Source organism: Astatotilapia calliptera, chromosome 3 (assembly GCF_964374335.1).
Source record: "Astatotilapia calliptera chromosome 3, fAstCal68.1, whole genome shotgun sequence".
Classification (NCBI taxonomy): Eukaryota; Metazoa; Chordata; class Actinopteri; order Cichliformes; family Cichlidae; genus Astatotilapia; species Astatotilapia calliptera.
Genome location: NC_137424.1, coordinates 60,022,959 through 60,043,322, shown reverse-complemented (window position 1 = coordinate 60,043,322; position 20,364 = coordinate 60,022,959). Strand labels below are relative to the sequence as shown.

Sequence of the window (20,364 nt, the reverse complement as noted above, 5' to 3'; positions counted from 1 at the left end):
AGCAAATGATTCTGACACAAACTGTAAACATTTGTTTTTAAAAGACAATACTTTTTTTTTCTGACAGACTTACGTGTTCTTTGCAATTCTGATAAAACATAAATCCCCATGAGATCAGAGAGATACAGATGAATACAGCCCCGACGATTGCTAGCCGGCCTGACAAAGAAATTCCTAAGGTGCAAAAAACAGTAAACACATAATTTAGTGTTAATGATGTAAACGAGCACATTTTAAAAACAGGAAGTGGAATTAACCATTAAATAACCAGTATTACTGTGAGAGGTGAACACCAGACTTTATTTACATGTTTCTGATGCACAGAGAATTTCATTTATCACCACTTACAGTCTGGTGACCTCCAGCTTACATCGGGCCTTTTGCCCAATGACAGCCAGGAAAGACTCGAGGCCCCAAAACCCAGAACTGGATAAAACTGATATTTGACATTTTGAAGCAGAACCTCAGTATGTTTACCTGAAAGAGCTGCAGGTTTATGGGAGGATTTTACTTTGTTGTTCATATAGACTCAGTTTCACTTATGAAGGCCTAGTCTTAGACTCTTTATTTTAAGACTGAACTAAATCCATTTCTAGAAAACTGGATGGGAGTGTTTTCTGTTCTCGTAAATTAATACAGTTCTCTGATTTGGCCCATATCTCCTGACTGTACTGTATATAAACAATATAATGAATGAGTGATTTTGTAAACTGTAAAGTTATTTTGTTTTTACCTTTGGTCTCGTCCTTCAGCTCTGGTGGTTGGAGACTTCCAGGTTGCTGAGTTGTTTCTGTCTTCCCAGGTCTTGATTCTGAAATAAAATAAAATAAAATAAAAATTCTTTGTAATAAATTGGAAAATGATCTAATATTATGACAGTGAATTAAGTTGCTCACAGTTTTATTTCTACCAAGTGGAAACTTACAAAACTGAAACAAGAAACCAACAATGAAGAAACCAAAAAGAAAAACAATGTTGTGATGAGAGAAACAGTTTGTAGCTCTTCAGTGTTGGTTTCCTCACATGTCCTGATGAAGCTGCTCAGTAACAGTGTCACTGAGGTTGGACACTGTGGATTTCTGTGGTCGACTCAGACTCTGAGGCCTCCTTCAGGGATGTTACCTGGACCAGCAGCTCCATGAAGAATTAGCCTCACGTGTGTGTAAGCCACAAAGACTCTTGTGTTAAAAAGTCCAACTTAAAGCAGAAATGACCATGTTTACAGTCTTCTACATCAACCAGTGTTGGTCTCCATGGATAGTTTCATATCATCTCTGTGTAGACTTCCTATATGTCTGTTACTGTACTCAGCACTAATTAGCAGGTGTGTGTCTGTGTGATGCAGTTTATGGATGTAATTTTCTAACTACACAGTTTTTCTGGTAATTCTATTAAAAATGCTCCAAAAGGAAACATCAGCTCTAGAACAGTGAAGAAGATCCAGTTCATGGACTCGAGTCAGTGAAAGTGGGGCTACAGCTGCTGGTGTCTGAAACTCCATCAATCAAACAGGATATTTATAAAGACACTGTTGTTATGAAAGTGGAAACTAAAGATTTGTGTTCATCACTTTGAAAGCCTGTAACAATTATACACACCAATTTTATCTCAGGTTTGAACCATGATTGACGTTAACAGCTCACAGTGATCACTTGTATAAATGAATTGTCTTACCAGAGACGGTGACTCTGCAGCTGTTGGAGCCGCGGCCATAACCTGTGTCCACCTCACACAGGTACAGACCCGAGTCCTCAGTCCTGAGTCTGGACAGCTGGAGTCTGATTCGTCCTTCTCTGAGAGCGTCTTTGTCACTCTGGACTCGTCCTGAAAACTCTTCATCCTCTGAGAACTCGACACCACCACGAAGATAATACAGAGTTATGTGTTTATGATCATTATTCATGTAACAGAGGATGTTCAGTGTTGAGATGGACGTGTCTGGTTTGGTGGTGAACGTCCACTCCAGTGTGATGTTGTGGTTCTCCTCTGCCTGATAGGAGCTCTGTGTCACATCCACTACAAATGATCCTGTTGAGGAGACAGAGAGGAGCAGACACTCTCACAACTTTATACAAGTTCAGAACTGTGAAACACAGGAATAAATTAAATGTCATTTCTTTTATAAATCTAAAGAACTTCAAGGCCCCCACTACAGCCTGTCATATTTGTCCATTTATTCAGAACGCCATAATCTGCTCCTTGTTGTTTTGGCTCCTGCTAAAGATGCTTTACGTTTCCAACATTTTGTTTTCAACAATCATGATGCCTAGAATCACATTTATTTTTTAACAATCTTTCCTTATTTGTTTACACAAAACAACAAAAAGTAAACAGTACAAAATATAAATAATCATAATTCATATACCCTGATCTGTGTCTGCTCTGATCATAGATGAGTTTAAATGCTCAGCAGTTTTTGCTCACCTCTGCAGAGGACGAGTGTTAGAAGCAGCACAGCAGCAGAGAAGGCCGAGGGTCTGTGTGTGAAGATCACACTGATCTCCTGAAGAGCCATCACTCTTTACTCTGAAAGTCAATAAGCAAAACAAGCTTCCTGTTACTCTCTGCATCTCACAGCAAGCAGCCCAGCAGACTAATATAACATCATGTGTTTTATTCTAAATGTTACTGTTTCTGATTCTTTAACAACATTAAAGAAATCTTACCTCAAATAAATATTTTAGTCAGCACTGGAAATAAGTGCTGCTTTCTTAAAAAACTTTCAAGTACAAACAAACAAAAGAGAAAATATCTTCGAGGATTTTAAGTTCAGAGCTTCTCTGTGGCGCGTTTCTTCATCTGTCTACTCTGAACATCATCTCCAGACTGCAGATCCTGTACTGTTGATCAATGAGTTCCTCCACTCTGTAACAATAACAGGAAAACAGGTTCAGTCCCAGTGAAGTCACATTCAAGAAGCTGTTTCAGTGTTTAGCTATTAAGCGATTTCAAAATAGTTTATATGTAAAGAGACCTGTAGATCATCACTGATTACATAACAGAGGGCAATGATTTTAAATGTGTTCTGGTCAGGCTTGTACTGAGACAAAAAAATCAGCCTGGAAGTTTTTGTCCAGGCAGATCACCATCATCGTCAACCCCCCCCCCCCCCCCCCCAAAAAAAAACCAAAAAAAACAAAACCTAATATATCTAATTATTAATATCTAATTAAAAACTACATCTGCTTTCAATGAGAAGCAACGTCATTCTCACTATAATCCATTTCTAACATACTGTAAAAAGAAAAGCTATAAAGCACATCCATTATTTGCAAGCAACTTTTTTTTTTTAATTTGCATGACAAATGGATTTTTTCAGTTTCTTTTTTATTCCTGTGACACAAAAAGTCCCCACACCCACAGATGCTGTGAGATAGTGTATGTTTGTTTACAGTGTTTCTTGGCGCTTTTTGTCTGCTGACATGTCAGTTATTTAACATATTTTATTGCATTTATTTATTTTCGACTCCACCTTTTTTTCTTTTTTCACTTATATCTGTGTTGCATACACATTCAATTCAGTTCAATTGAATTTAATTCAATTCAATTCAAAACAATAGAATTCATTTTATTTATATAGCGGCAAATCACAACAACAGTCGCCTCAAGGCTTTATATTGTAAGGTAGACCCAACAATAATACATACAGAGAAAACCCAACAATCATATGACCCCCTGTGAGCAAGCACTTTGGCAACAGTGGGAAGGAAAAACTCCCTTTTAACAGGAAGAAACCTCTGCAGGACAGGCTCAGGGAGGGGCGGGGCCATCTGCTGCGACCGGTTGGGGTGGGAGAAGGAACAACAGACATGCTGTGGAAGAGAGATTAATAACAAGTAGGATTCAGTGTAGAGAGGTCTGTGCGCCTTAGCATATGATACTTCCGGTGGGGAAACTCCTGTAGGGCGCTTCGTTTCAGTTCAGTTCAGTTCAGTTCATTTTTATTTCAAACATTTCAAACATGTGCCTTCACAATCATTACAAAATATCATTCCATTATTTGTTTGAAAAGGAGTAGGCTGAAGTATTTACTTATTTGTCCCTACCCCCTCAAGTTTTACCTCTCATTCATTTAATTGTTTTTTGTCTTAAATTAAACAAACAACATATGAAACATATAAACATATGAAGTAAAACAAAACATAACATACATAAATCAAAAACAAGAAATTAGCAAGCCCCACCACAGTATAGTTTCTTTCATATGAAAAATACAGAATGTGTATATTTGCAGATACACAAGTTATGGAAAAACAACAAACCAAAACAAAACAAAAAAACAACCAAAAAAGAACTGCAACACCATTACCAGCAACATTACCGTCCTGGGTTAACCCCGTTTTCTTCATTCTTATACTTATTTAAAATTAGGTTTTTATATTTTACTTTAAACTGTTTTATGTTTTGACTGTCTTTTATTTCTTCTGTTAGACTGTTCCATAATTTAACTCCTGCAATTGAGATTGACATAGTTCTTAAAGTTGTTCTAGCACTTTGTATTTTTAAATTCCATTTCCCTCTTAAGTTATACCCACCTTCTCTTTCTATGAACAATTTACAGATTTCTTTGGGAAGCAATTTATTTCTGACTTTATACATTATTTGCGCTGTTTTAAGCTTCACCAAGTCTTGGAATTTAATAGCTTGCATTTTGACAAAGAGTGCATTTGTATGGTCCCTGTACCCTACATTATTTATTAATCTAATGGCCCTTTTCTGTATTATAGTTATTGTTTGTGTGTTACTTTTGTATGTGTTTCCCCAGACCTCTACACAGTAGTTCATATATGGCAGTAGTAAAGCACAGTATAAAATGTGCAGTGCTTTCTGATCCAACATATGCTTTGCTTTTCCCAGGACGGCAATGCCCCGTGCCAATTTCCCCCGAACATAAGTAATGTGTGGCTTCCAACAGAGCTTGTGGTCAATGACCACCCCAAGAAATTTTATTTCATTTACTCTTTCTAAATATACATTGTCAACACATATTTCTACTTCGATGTTTTTCTTTTGGTTTCCAAACAACATAAATTTGGTTTTATCGAGATTCAATGATAATTTATTTATATCAAACCACTTCTTTAATATCGTTAATTCCTGTGTGATCATTTCCAAAACCTGTGGCAATTCCCCACCTGCACACAGTATATTTGTGTCATCTGCAAATATTACAAACTTTAAAATCTCCGATACTCTGCAGATATCATTTAAGTACATAATAAACATTTTTGGACCCAGTACTGAACCTTGAGGTACTCCACAAGCTATATCCATCAAATTAGATTTATATTCATTTATTTGTACATATTGTTGCCTATTCCCTACATAGCTTTTTAACCATTCCAAAACCACTCCCCTAAACCCGTACTTTTCCAGTTTTTTTTAATAGAATTTCATGATTAACAGTATCAAACGCCTTCTTTAGATCTAAGAAAACTCCGAGCGCATACCTCTTATTATCCATACATTCCGTTATCTTTTCCATTAAATCTATCAGTGCCAAAGCTGTTGATCTGTTGTTTCTGAACCCATACTGACTATCTGTCATTAATTCATATTTTTCCACAAAACTGTCAAATCTTTTTATGAAGAGTTTTTCCAGTATCTTAGAGAACTGGGAGAGTATTGACACTGGTCTATAGTTTGTAAAATTATGTCTTTCACCGATTTTGTAAATGGGAATAACTTTAGCAACTTTCATTTTTTGTGGAAAAACTCCTTTTTGAAACGACAAGTTGAATATATATTTTAATGGTTTTACGATACCATCAATAACTGTCTTTACCGTTACCATATCAATATCATTCCAGTCTGTACTGGTTTTGTTCTTAAGTCCTCTAACCATGTCATAAATCTCTTTCTCTTCCACTGCTCTTAAAAACATTGAGCTACTATTCCTTTCAATATTTTCACCAGTGTCCCTTTCTATTCCATCAACCTTTATTTCTTCTGCCAGTTTTGGCCCTATGTTTACGAAGAATTCATTAAAGCCTTTTACTATCTCCTCCATGTTATTAATACTTCTTGTCCCTTCTATAAAGTACCCAGGGTAATCATTATTCCTTGATTCATTTTTGATTATTCTGTTTAATACATTCCATATATCTCTTGTGTTATCTTTATTGTGTTCTAACCTTTTAATGTAATACTCTCTTTTACAGGATCTCATTATATTAGTTAATTTATTTTTGTAAGTTTTATACTTCATTTCAGTTTCTATTGTTCTCTTTTTTATGAATTCTCGATATAAGGTATTCTTTTTTTTGCTGGCATTTTGTAGTCCTTTTGTCATCCATGGTCTTCCTGCATAGTTGTGTTTCCTATTGATTTCAATTACTGGGCAGTTTTTATCAAGTAATGTGTTAAATGTTCTTAAAAATCCTTCGTAAGCTTTATTAACTTCTGTTTGTTCATACACAATATTCCAATCTTGCTTTAAAAGTTCATTTCTAAGACAATTTAAGGTCTTCTCTGTTCTTATTCTTTTGTAAATAATCTTATGTCCATCGTTGTTCACTTTATAATGGCAATTATACGATGCAAAGACTGGTAAATGGTCACTTATATCATTGATTAACAGCCCACTTTTTATCTTTCCTTCTATTATATTTGTAAATATATTATCTAATAGAGTTGCACAATGAGATGTTATTCTGGTCGGTCTTGTTATCAGTGGAAATAAACCTATGCTGTACATGGAATCAATAAATTCTTCTGTACTCTTATTATGATTTGGATTCAATAAGTCAATATTAAAGTCCCCACAAATAAACATTCTTTTCTGATTTATATTTGTAAATAAGTCCTCCATATTATCCTTAAATATCTCAATCTTAGATCCTGGTGTTCTATATATACAACTGACAATTAGGTTTTTCCTTTTTTCTATACTTATTTCCACTGATAAACATTCCATCACTCCATCAATAACAGTTGTCATTCTTCCCATTCTTTTGTACTTTAGGTTTTTATCAATGTAAAGTGCCACCCCACCTCCTTTCTTGTTGATCCTGTCTACATGAAGGAATTCATATCCATTTATTTTAAAGTCTTCTTCTTTTCCAGGAGTTATCCAGGTCTCCGATATGGCTATCACATTGAATGGCTGTTCAAACTGTGTTATGTAGTCTTTGATGGATTGAAAGTTTGCATATAAGCTTCGACTATTAAAGTGAACCATTGTTATACCCTGTTCTACCTTGAATTCCTTTTTAAGTTGCTCATTTGTATAATAATTGCATTCATTTGTCTTATTGTTAAAGAAATTACAATCAGGATCTATGTTGCTGTCATACATCAATGTCTTATTTTCAATATCTATATGAGTTGTTAGTTGAAAATTGTCAGACATCTGCGTTGGTTGTGCACTTGGACGGTCACATCATATTTAGCACTGCTTTGCATTTATCGGTTATATTTTTCTAGTTCAGTCATCTCTTTGATGACTAGAACCTTAGCCTGCTCTGGTGTTCCATTTAACTTAATGAATATTTTACAGTCTGACGTCCAAGTTGACTGTATTTTCTTCTGTTTTCTTAATATTCTTGCTTGTCTTGCAATGTCTGCATTTTTCTTGATTAGGTGTTCATTTAAATAAACATTTGTACCTTTTAGCTTTCTTCCTTGCTTGAGCAGTTCTTTTTTCTGTTTTCTATTAACAAAACGAATGATAATGGCAGGTATTTGATTTTTTCTCGGAAGAGGATGGCATCCCTCAATATTTTTACTGTCCATTTCTATACCTTTGCTTTTAAAGAAGGCCATTACCTGCTCTTCCAAAGAGCGTAGCTCTTGCTCGGGTGGCTCCCCTCTCTCTGATGCTGCTACCCGTGCGTATGTCTGATGCTTGGTTTCCAGTCCTGTCACTATCACATCATTTACTCTTGAATATAGTTCCAGATCTGACACCCGTCCTTCCAGCATAGCAATCTTCTTGTCCTTTTCCTCGCTCTGCCTTCTTAGTTCTTTAATATCATCCATTAAATTGAGTATCAGTTTTTGTTGTTTTGAAATTGTTGTTATTTCTTCAGACATAAAGTTTAGGGATTTCTTTATGTCCTCCAGTTCCTCCTCATTAACGTTGCTCCTCTTAGGCGGCATCTTAACGCTCCTGGGCCTGGTGGAGCAGGAGGATCCTGGGCCTAGTGGCTGCTGGAAGAGCCTGGGCCTGGTGGAGCAGGAGGATCCTGGGCCTAGTGGCTGCTGGAAGAGCCTGGGCCTGGTGGCTGCTGGAATAGCCTGGGCCTGGTGGCTGCTGCAGGATCCTGGGCCTGGTGGAGCAGGAGGATCCTGGGCCTAGTGGCTGCTGGAAGAGCCTGGGCCTGGTGGCTGCTGCAGGAGCCTGGGCCTGGTGGCTGCTGCAGGAGCCTGGGCCTGTGGCTGCTGCAGGAGCCTGGGCCTGGTGGCTGCTGGAAGAGCCTGGGCCTGGTGGCTGCTGGAAGAGCCTGGGCCTGGTGGCTGCTGGAAGAGCCTGGGCCTGGTGGAGCAGGAGGATCCTGGGCCTAGTGGCTGCTGGAAGAGCCTGGGCCTGGTGGCTGCTGCAGGATCCTGGGCCTGGTGGAGCAGGAGGATCCTGGGCCTAGTGGCTGCTGGAAGAGCCTGGGCCTGGTGGCTGCTGCAGGATCCTGGGCCTGGTGGCTGCTGGAAGAGCCTGGGCCTGGTGGCTGCTGGAATAGCCTGGGCCTGGTGGCTGCTGCAGGATCCTGGGCCTGGTGGAGCAGGAGGATCCTGGGCCTAGTGGCTGCTGGAAGAGCCTGGGCCTGGTGGCTGCTGCAGGATCCTGGGCCTGGTGGAGCAGGAGGATCCTGGGCCTAGTGGCTGCTGGAAGAGCCTGGGCCTGGTGGCTGCTGCAGGAGCCTGGGCCTGGTGGCTGCTGCAGGAGCCTGGGCCTGTGGCTGCTGCAGGAGCCTGGGCCTGGTGGCTGCTGGAAGAGCCTGGGCCTGGTGGCTGCTGGAAGAGCCTGGGCCTGGTGGCTGCTGGAAGAGCCTGGGCCTGGTGGAGCAGGAGGATCCTGGGCCTAGTGGCTGCTGGAAGAGCCTGGGCCTGGTGGCTGCTGCAGGATCCTGGGCCTGGTGGAGCAGGAGGATCCTGGGCCTAGTGGCTGCTGGAAGAGCCTGGGCCTGGTGGCTGCTGCAGGATCCTGGGCCTGGTGGCTGCTGGAAGAGCCTGGGCCTGGTGGCTGCTGGAATAGCCTGGGCCTGGTGGCTGCTGCAGGATCCTGGGCCTGGTGGAGCAGGAGGATCCTGGGCCTAGTGGCTGCTGGAAGAGCCTGGGCCTGGTGGCTGCTGCAGGATCCTGGGCCTGGTGGCTGCTGGAAGAGCCTGGGCCTGGTGGCTGCTGGAAGAGCCTGGGCCTGGTGTGATATTCACGCCTTGTTTACAGTCGGGTTTTCGAAAACAAGTCAACTAAATGGATGAATCAAACGGCGATTTACATTTCTCATGATGACTTGGGCATTTACCGGATATATCTGTACATGAGGTTAATCTATTTGTCAATATTTTTTGTCCTGCGCCTCAGAGCAAAAGAGAGAAAGGATTCAAATTTTACATTTCTCAGTATAATCTTGAAGGTAAATCACAACATACCCTTCATAAATACTAATATATAGAGACACTTACCAGCAATCATTCATTATTATTTTTTTTATATCCTGTGGCTTTTTATTCACGGTTTGTTGATGCTGTGTAGGTGTGTACTTGAAATTTCTAGCTGATATCGACTTTACGGGGGAAACATCTGGCTTTCACTAATGTTCACCTGTAGTTTGAATCCTGAACATTTGCCTGTTTAAATCATAAGAACTGTCACTATACAGAGATGGTCAAAGGAGCTTGCAAAGAAAAGCGTCTGGACTTCTTTTAGTTGCTTGAAGACGTTTCACCTCTCATCCGAGAAGCTTCTTCAGTTCTAAGGTCAAATGGTGGAGAGTCCCAGATATAAACCTAGTGGGAGTATCCCCCCACAGAGGGACAAAGGACCCCCTGATGATCCTCTAATCGCCTGAGCCAAGGTGTGAAACTGGGTGTGGGTCCCAATCAGCCAGAGTTTCGGGTGTGTTCATTGTGAAACCTGGCCCCACCTTATGATGCGAATTCCTGAGATCAGATGACCCAGGATGTGAGTGGGCGTTAAGGCGTCTGGGAAGGGATCTCAGAACTGGATTATAGATGGCAGAGAGTTGGTGTCGTAAACCCTGTTCAAAGATGGTCGCTCACAGTGGACATAGATGGCTTCTTTCACTCCTCTTTCAAACCATCTGTCCTCTCTGTCCAAAATGTGAACATTGGCATCCTCGAAAGAGTGTCCTTTATCCTTAAGATGCAGATGGACTGCTGAGTCTTGTCCCGTGGAGGTGGCTCTTCTGTGTTGTGCCATGCGCTTGTGAAGTGGGACTCTCCACCATTTGACCTTAGAACTGAAGAAGCTTCTCGGATGAGAGGTGAAACGTCTTCAAGCAACTTAAAGAAGTCCAGACGCTTTTCTTTGCAAGCTCCTTTGACTACGATGACCTGGATGACTGAGAACCTTCACAGACACTATACAGAGATGTGCTTCTGATTCTGTGATGCAGTTCTGCTTCTGTTGAGTGATGTAAACAATCTACACTCTTCAAATATCAAAATCAATCATTTGATTTTTTTTTATGACACAGCAATGGTGAGTGTTCCCACCTTCTGCTCTTTGTAACTTAATGCGATCTTTCCGTTTTTGTATTTTGGACATGATTTTGGAGTCCACCTTTGCAGTAGCGATTGACCGCAAAATAAAGCTACCGGAAATGTAAAACTCTACATTTGGTCTTAAAACAGGAAGTTAGCATTTTCTCGTGCACAGGGTTTATTAACACATAGTGAGTGAGAAAGGTGACTGAAGAAGAAATACTCAGTGCATCATGGGAATCCCCCAGCAGCCTACGTCTATTGCAGCATAACTAAGGGGCAATTCAGGGTCACCTGGTCCAGCCCTAACTATAAGCTTTAGCAAAAGGGAAAGTTTTAAGCCTAATCTTGAAAGATTAGGCTTAAAACTCCTGAATCCAATCCAATCCAATCCTGTCTCCTGAACTGGAAGCTGGGAACAATAACCATGAGACACCAACACAACATTACTGGAATAAGTGATATAACATTGAGCATAAATGTCAGCATGAACCACAAGTCTTTAGCATAGTGCTCCCTCCCCTTGAGCCAAAATTATATTTTCTTTTGAACGTAGAAAAAGCGAGCTCTCTAGCTTTGATTGACAGAGAGCAGAACAAACCAGATGACTCAATGATGAGTTTAACCAAACACCTCCAAACTTTAAGGATTATTTCTGAGGACCAAACTGACTCTGCCCCCAAACAGCTGAAAAGTCGTGTTAACTGATGATTGTCACAGTTCAACACAGACAGGTGAATGCTCAATTTAATTTTAGAATAAGTTTAGTAACTTTAGTAAACATGCTTCATCTTTAGTACTTTCAGACAGCTTGGCTCCTGAGTTTGTGCTAAAGAGTCATTTTCAAAGGAGAAACCGAAACAATCCATGTGATTTGACTCCACCCACTCTGTAAACAGCAGTAGTCTGTGTGTATGTAGCTGTCATGACAGAAAGAAACATGCCGCTGCAGTCAGCCCTGTGTTTTATCTTTATTTGGCAAATACATTAAAGAAAAGTGTTTAATGGTGGCCCATGAAACACTCACTGGACACAGGACAGGGACTATCAAAATAAAACAGGAGACACACGACAGGCACAGACTTGATACTAAACAGAGGGAACACAGGACGGGAGTAACAAACTGCGTCATGAGACATGACTTACCCAAGAAGTAGAAATCACAAAACAATAAAGAACCTGTCAGTATGTGCTGACAGTTTGACTTTATTCAGAATTCATTCAGGAACATGTAGAAACAATCCCAGTCTTTCATCACAAATTTTGATGTTTTGTTATATGGTTCTTGTTTGTTTGTCACCTGACTGAAAAAAACAACAAAACAAAACAACAACAAACAAAAAAACCCCCAGAAAAAGCAAACAAATAAAAAGAAGACTTACCACAGATAAAGACCCCAGACTCCGACACAGTGATCCAAACTGTCGCTGTCCAAGTGAAACGAGTTGCTGGAGCCGAGCAGGAAACAAAAACTGAGACAACGATTAACAAGTTACTGCAAACCAGACATTCCGGTCAGATCAGTTTCTAATGTTTATTGCTGCACATTCTTCAGTCTATTCATCAGATAAACCCTGAGCATGACGAACGCAGAGACAGCTGACCTTGATTGCATATTGCATCAGATCAGTACAGATGATGTAAGATGTAAACCAAAGAGGAGCTGAAAATGTTTTTGGTAGCATTTGCATTTCATTCTGTCTGTAAACACAACAGCTCTAAAGGTAAAGCAATAACCAGGCAGGCCAAACCAAGTAATGGAGGCCGCCGTCACCTAAGAAAAACCACTGCTCAGTTGAGTTACTCACAACAAGCCACGCATGGTGGGGTTGGTCACACACACACACACACACACACACACACACACACACACACACACACACACACACACACACACACACACACACAGCAGGCCTTTTCCACACCTAGACCAGAAGCACACACTGACCAGCACAGTGGAAATCCACCAGAAGCCTCCCCCACACCCACACTGCTCTCCTCCAGCTTATATCGCCTCTGGAGGGTAATTGGTGATAAATGAGGGCAGATGAGCGCACTGTGTGATGTCAACATAGTCAAATATAGAGATTTAAATATCATATCACAACTGTCCTCTGATCTCTTCCTAAATTCAACAGATAAACCTGAAAGTCAAAATAATGCTATACAGAGCCGTTTATTTACAACTATATCATTGATGGTACTGACAGCATGTAGGGAACGATGTATGGGGATTGTACATATCAGGTTACTTTGGAACTCTGATGTCTTCGTCTTTATCAAACTTTCATAAAATGTATTTCATTTCATTCATAAGATTAGTTTTAAAACACTTTAAAAGCGAGTGTGTGACATCATTGGATCCTTTTATACAGGCCTGAAACACCTTCACCCACAGTAAGAACTCCCACTCTGACTGCAGCAGTCACACAGAGACATGTTTGTATGCTGGAAGCAGAGACTCACACTCATGTGTGGAACAAGTCAGTCTCAGTGTGTTTAATGTTTTGACATAGAAATCAAACAGTGACCTCTAGCGTCTTGCTCTGGTATTGCACCGGAAGGACACAGCACAGCTGGAGCTCTGTGTGTTCAGCCTCTGAGGTCTTCAGGTGAACCAGCCTGTAGCTCCAGGTCAGCTGCAGAGTTTCTGACCTCAAAAGACAAACATCAGAGGTCTTTGTGATCAGATCAGGATCTGTGTGTCCTTCCTTTCATTCCTGACTCTGACATCAGCTCACAGCTTCTAATGAGTGACTGGTGTCGAGATACAAGCTAAAATCCAAACTTCTGCAGCAGAACAAATGTTCAGGTCTTCTCTTCAGCAGCTTGCAGGATCTCTCCTTCTGACTCTGTGTCCAGCTGTTGGTTTCCAAATGCTGAGGCTCTCTTCATCAATGCCTCTCCTCTGGTGTGTGAGCACGAGTCACTCTGTTGAAAACAAAACACAACTGAATATCACAAGTTTAATAACATTAAAGTAGAGATGGAACTACAGAAACTGTAAGATCTGATGAAAGTGTTCTGATAGAGACTGACCTCTGTCCAAGTCAGTATCCACCTGCTCTACCCAGGATCAGCAGGATGAAGAAACCCAAAGCAGCAGCAGGAGTGATCAGTCCTCCTCCACCTAAAGATAAAAACATCTCACACAGTAGATATTAGTGAAGAACTCAAAGTCTTTGCACTTTTATTCTGAAGTTGTTCCACGATTAGTAGAAACAGGTTTTTGCTGACAGATGAAGCTCTGCCTCTCTAAGAAACTCTTTTTATTTCATGTTACTAACCTGCCAGGTAGTTACAAAATATCCGTCCAGCTGTTTTTTAGTAAGTTTTTTGCTCTCGTCCAAACTGCTGCCATTAGCTTCAAACTGATGGCTTTTAATAAACAGTGAAGCGTCTCAGATTAAACACTTGATGTTTTCTATGTTTTGTTATGAATAAAATATGAGTTCATGTGATTTGACAATCACAGTTTTTATTTATATTTTCTACAACATCACATTCCAGGGTGGCCTTTTGTTGTGGGCAGTCTGAGGTACACCTGTGCACTACTCATGATGTCAGATCAGCATCCTGATGTGGCACACCTGTGAGGTGGGATGGATTATCTCAATATAGCAGATGTGCCCACTACCACACATTTGGACTGATTTGTGACCACTGGGAGGGATGGTTATATTGTGTATCTGGAATGAATTTTAGGTCTCTACGTCCATCCCATGGGGAATGGGAGCAGTAACAAAGGTGTTGCGTTTATATTTTTGTTGAGTGTACATACAAGGCAGCTCACTTTACCATAAATCGTATAGGTGTGCATCTATTTCTGGATACAGTGGTCCCCCGCTATAACGTGCATCACCTTTCATGGCTTCGCCGTTTCACAGATTTTTTTTTCTTTCTTAACAGCGCATTATATTATTCGTCCTGATTGTCAAACAATGGTCTCCTCCGTGCTGTGTCTCCCGAACAGTTAAAAAAAAAACCCAAAAAACCTGAATCTGTGCACTAAGGTGTAGATCTGTTAATTTGTGTTGTGGGGTTGGATGTTGATACAGCAAAATTACTGATGGAAGATGGACAAGAAAAGATCAAAGCCATCAGGTCTGTTTAGAAAAGTAGAGAAAAGAAGAGGAGAAACGAGCAAAAGATGAATGTAAGAAGATGTGTCTTTGGATAACTGCAGGTATTATGTATCCCGAAACAAGATAACATTCATTAGTAGGAATAGTGAAAACTTCTGTTAACCTTAGTTAGCCACTTGGCTATGATAGTAAACAGTAGACACTGATGTGGCTTATTGAATCTTTTGGACTGTGTTCAGCCCAATATTAATTTGCCATTTATTGGAAGAGGTATATCGTTGATTTGTCAAAGTCAAAGTCAAAGTCAAAGTCAACTTTATTTGTCGATTCTGCCACATGTACAGGACATACAGAGAATAGAAATTGCGTTACTCTCAATCCCTAGATAAATAGCAAATGAACATTTGAATATATTTAAATATAAAAGTGATTAAAAATGCAAGTAAAATAATTAAAAAGTAAAAATTTAAATAAATACAATTTTACATATAACAAGAAAGCTATACAATATACAATATAATGGGTAAGTGACATTGAGTGTAAACCAGGCAGAGTAGTGCAAATAGGCAAATAGTGCAAATGGAGATTTAGTAGTGTACGGTAAGAGAAAGTGTAGCAACAAAGTCTTATGAGGTAATGGCAGTCCAATGCTCCACAAAGTGACTGGTAACTGGTGCAGGCCAGTGAGTGAGTCAGAGAGTGTGTGTGTTTGTGTGTGTGTGACAGAGTTCAGTGAGACCGTGGAGGAGAAGAGGGGAGAGGGGGCAGAAGGGAGTTAAGCTTCCTGACAGCCTGATGGATGAAGCTGTCCTTCAGTCTGCTGGTCCTGGCCTGGAGACTCCGCAGTCTCCTCCCCGACGGCAGCAGCTTGAAGAAGCTTTGCATTGGGTGCGTGGGATCAGCCGCTATGCAAAGGGCTTTTTTAGTGAGACGGGTGCTGTAAATGTCCTGGAGGGAGGGGAGAGAGACACCAATGATCCTCTCTGCAGCTCTCACTATGCGTTGGAGGGTTCTATGACAGGACGCATTGCAGGCTCCAAACCACACAGTGATGCAGCTCGACAGGATGCTCTCGATGGTGCCTCTGTAGAAAGTGTACATGATGGGGGCTGGTGCTCCTGCTCTTCTTAGTTTGCGGAGAAAGAAGAGACGCTGCTGTGATTTCTTGGCCAGTGCTGTGGTGTTGTACGTCCAGGAGAGATCCTCTGTGATGTGCACACCCAAGAACTTGGTGCTGCTCACTCTCTCCACAGACGCTCCGTCAATGGTCAGAGGAGCATGTTGGGTGTGCATTCTCCTGAAGTCCACAACAATCTCCTTCGTCTTCTCCACATTCAGAGAGAGATTGTTGTCAGCACACCACGTGGCCAGGCGTCTCACCTCACTTCTGTAGTCGGTCTCATCCCTGTTGCTAATGAGACCCACCACCGTTGTGTCGTCCGCAAACTTGATGAAGAGGTTGGAGCTGTATGATGGAGTGCAGTCATGGGTCAGCAGAGTGAAGAGGAGGGGGCTCAGCACACATCCCTGCGGGGCCCCCGTGTTTAACGAGCGGTCTGTAAGCAGGCATTAGCATGACAGTGATATGGTCTGAGGCGCCGAGGTGGGGGAGGGGAAAAGCTTTGTAAGCTCCTCTCTGGGTGGCGTAAACAAAGTCCAGTGTGTTATTTCCCCTTTGTCTGCTATTCTCAATGTATGATGAATTATATTGGCTGTTTGTTATCCATTTGCATACTCTCTCTCTCACACACACACACTACATAAAATATTTCCATCCATCCATTCGCTTCCGCTTATCCTTTTCAGGGTCGCGGGGGGCGCTGGAGCCTATCCCAACTGTCATAGGGCGAGAGGCGGGGTACACCCTGGACAGGTCGCCAGTCTGTCGCAGGGCCAACACACAGGGACAGACAACCATTCACGCTCACATTCATTCACACATTCACACCTAGTGGCAATTTGGATTTTCCAATTAACCTATCCCCACAAGCTAAAATAACTGGTTATCTGGTTACATTCAGTATGGTTCTGACAACAGGATTCACAATAAAATATCAGAATAAGCAGAGGGTGTGTTCACCCAGGGCACCAAACAGGCTAGGACCGCCCCTGTTGGTAACTAACCTTTTTTTTAACTTGCTTTTCAGTTTATTGACCAACAGCTGAGTTTTGTTGTTTTCTTCCTTTAAAAGGTGATAGCAGCTTGTCCATCTCTTTTAGTTCGGTTATTATTAGAATCATTAATAAAACCCGTTGAGCATTTTGCCTCCCTGTCTCCTTTTCCCCCCCAACTTTGACACCATTTGTTACTTTCCCCCTCATCCCCTGGACCTTTTTAGGGGAACATAACATAACATAACAGACTGTTTTCTCACCATTTGTTGGAGTCGTGTCCTGAGGATCTGGAGTTTGCAGCGGCGTCTCTGTTGTTGAGGTTTTAGCAAAGTTTTGATCTAAAAGACAAAACAGTCAAAAAAAAATTTAAAATACAAATCAGAGTCTTTGACTTTTCAACCCCAAACATCACCAAAACAAATCTTCTCACCGACTACAAGTTCAACAACAGCAGCTTTCAATCTGCTCCGCAGCTTGGGGATGAAACATCTGTATCTGCCGTTGTCTTCCTCCGACACGTTCAGGATCTTCAGTGAAATGTTCCCGTGTTTCATGTCGTCCATGAACAGCTCCGTCCTCCTGAAGTACGAGGCCATCTTCATGTCGGGGACCTCCTTTCCATGTCTGTATAGGTGAACATACTCATCTGAAGGGTCGGGCTTCAGGTCGGGTTTGGACCACTCCACCATCAGACCCTGGACATCGAACGTGGGCTCCAGGTGACACGGCAAGATGACATCATCACCCGGAGCAGCGATGATTGGAAGATTTGAACCAATCACCAGAACCTCACCTGGAAACAGACAAAAAGTTAAACGTCTTGAAATCATTTCAGTAGCTAGCCAGCTGATTGGAAACCAAAACAGCCAACCAGAAATTTTGCATCCAAATCTATGATTGGTTGGTTTGTGGAGCATTTATAACGTGTACAGAAAGAGTTGAGCGTGCAGGGAGCACAGATGTTGAGAGCGGGAAGGACACACTGAGACCAGGTCCACAAATGTCTGTCAGCACAAAGCAGAGCAAATGCCAACAACTAAGTGAGAGGGGCTGTTACTGTGTGTGTAATAGCAAACATTGAAATACATTATTTGCATGCAGAAATGAATTTTGTTCACTCAAAAATAATTGTCTCCTCAAAATGCAACACTTGCACTCATGCGCTCAGAATAGAGGGACAAAAACAATGGCATAAAATAATGCCATAAATCATCTCCATCGTGGCCGTTATAAACAAACCTGTAAACTGAGAGCAGTCGCTTCACACAGTCAGAACCTGCCTGACTATCTTCTCGATTTAAGCTTCTTCCGGTTTTAAAGTAACTCACTGACAGCTGTCACACTGTTAGTGACGGACAACACAGCACAGCTGATAATACTCAATTCAGCTTTTCTCCTTCATTTATGTCACACAATGTAATGTTTCTCGCGGTTAGTATCATGGTTGCTAGGTAACCTGAACAGCACGATGAAGGCTAGACCGTCCCATTTCACAAGCCTCTCACTTCCGCCTCTCACTTCCGCACTTATAGTACACACCGTACGTAGTACACGTACTTCAAGCGTGCGGTCTCTTAATTGGGACACAGCCATTATGTTTTATTTCAGTCAGCTGTTTCCTCATGTGTTCTCACTTCTTCTGACCGTGTGTATTTAATCCCCTGTCTTCCTCTGTTCATTGTCAGGTCATTTGTTGTACTCGCTATAGTTGTCTTAGTCTTTGTGATAGGTATCGCTGTATTTCATAGTTTTAATATTTGCTTTTGTTTTTTGTTGAAACTGCTAGTACCTCTCTCAGCATCTACTTTTGGGGCCTGTATTCAAAAACACTGGCGTAACCCACCATGAGAGTGTGTGTGTGTGTGTGTGTGTGTGTGTGTGTGTGTGTGTGTGTGTGTGTGTGTGTGTGTGTGTGTGCATGCCATCAAAAATGAAAGCACATGATGAGTTTTCAGTTGAGCACAAAAATGGTTCTGAAGCTGAAGATGAACCTGTAGTTCCTGATTAACTGTTCAGGATTTAGATTGAGGTTATTGTTCCCTCTACATGAACTAGAAAGTGTTTTGGGTCAGTTACCCTTTATCTTAGTAAGTGTTTTAAGTATTTGCTACATAAATAAAAGTGATGGCATAAGATGTAAGTATAACTACAAAATTATTGCGCTAGCTTATGTGGTTGCAGTTCTACAAGGATTTAAAGTTGCGCAAAACGGAGCGTGCCTGCTCTGACCGGTTTTAAAGGGTTAAAAAGTTATCAAATTTATTTCTGACATCTAGTCAGGTCATCTAGTCCCTTTCCTTTTAGCTCACAGATTAGCTATTATATTGACAAACGAATTGTTGTTGTTGTTTTTTGTTTCCTCACTGCCAGTTGTATTTCAGGATTTTGAATACATCTGGCAGTATTAGCTAGCTACTGTTTTTAGTAAGCTAATGTGCTCTTCAGAAATTCTAAGCCGCTCAAACTGTGGACTCTAACTAGTGTTAGAGCAATGGCCTCTAACACTAGTTAGGTCTATGACTGGACTCTCATACATCACAGCACCACACACACTCTGTTTATTTGCACACTTCTTATAATTTCTTTCTTAAATTGTTCATTTGGACATCCTATTTTTTATCTTTATAATTTACATCGAACTCTTAGTTTAGTCTTTAATTCTTAAGTTAAATTCCTAATTTATTGTTTACATCTGTTAGACCCTTTCTTATTTAACTGTAATTTTTTTTTGTAATTTTCTCTAAATTTCTAAATGTAAAATTTGTAATTTTGTAAATCTTGAACATTTCTGTAGTGTAGTTTAATGGTCGGGCATTGCACAGCAATGAGCATTTCACTGCATGTTGTACTGTGTATGATTATGTGTGTGACAAATAAAATTTGAATTTGAGCTTCAACATTTCAAGGCCTGAAGAGTCATCTATGTGCATGGACAAGACAACCTGTTGCAAGTCCGACTGAGAATCAGGGTGAAGATTAAAGCGCATATTTTCCACAGTGTCTTCTCTTCATTGGCTCCCTGTTAAATCCAGAATTGAATTCAGAACTGCTCATAGAGGGTCATTGCATTGTTGGGGTTTCTTTGTATTATCGCAGAGCCTTTACGGTGCAATCTGTCAGTCCGCCCCAGGGCAGCTGTGGCTACAATGTAGCTTGCCATCGCCAGTGTGTGAATGTGTGTGAATGTGTGTGTGAATGGGTGAATGACTGAATGTAGTGTGAAGCGCTTTGGGGTCCTTTGGGACTAGAAAAGCGCTATACAAATACAGGCCATTTTACAATATAAAGGGTTTTGAGGCGACTGTTAAGCTGCATTGATTCATTCACAGACACTCACAATTTTATACTCTTCTTACTGTACTGATATTCATTCGTGTGTGCATATATGATCTAATAAATGCATCTAATTCAAACGGACACACTATAAAATGAGGAAGAAAGTATAAAGCAGTGTGAAAGCTAGGCAATTATTGCCAAAAGCAAAAGAGGAAATATACTTGTCA

At 41.0% G+C, this 20,364-nt stretch overlaps 1 protein-coding gene across 3 annotated transcripts in view; it reads right to left on the bottom strand.

Annotated features, from left to right (window-relative positions):
- The window catches only part of LOC145425571 (programmed cell death 1 ligand 1-like), a 36,806-nt gene that overhangs the window by 1,218 nt on the left and 15,224 nt on the right, over nt 1–20,364 (bottom strand). Inside the window, exons 1-6 of one of the 3 annotated variants that reach the window (XM_080298702.1) lie at nt 12,044–12,254; nt 2,667–2,865; nt 2,425–2,526; nt 1,675–2,028; nt 734–811; nt 74–174 (exon numbers count right to left, since the gene is read on the bottom strand). In XM_080298702.1, coding sequence (XP_080154828.1) covers nt 74–174; nt 734–811; nt 1,675–2,028; nt 2,425–2,515 — 624 coding nt within the window. In that variant the 5' untranslated portion in view covers nt 2,516–2,526; nt 2,667–2,865; nt 12,044–12,254. Of the gene's footprint in view, nt 1–73; nt 175–733; nt 812–1,674; nt 2,029–2,424; nt 2,527–2,666; nt 2,866–12,043; nt 12,255–20,364 lie in introns of those variants that run through there. The other 2 variants (XM_080298703.1, XM_080298704.1) reach the window with 2 other exon arrangements.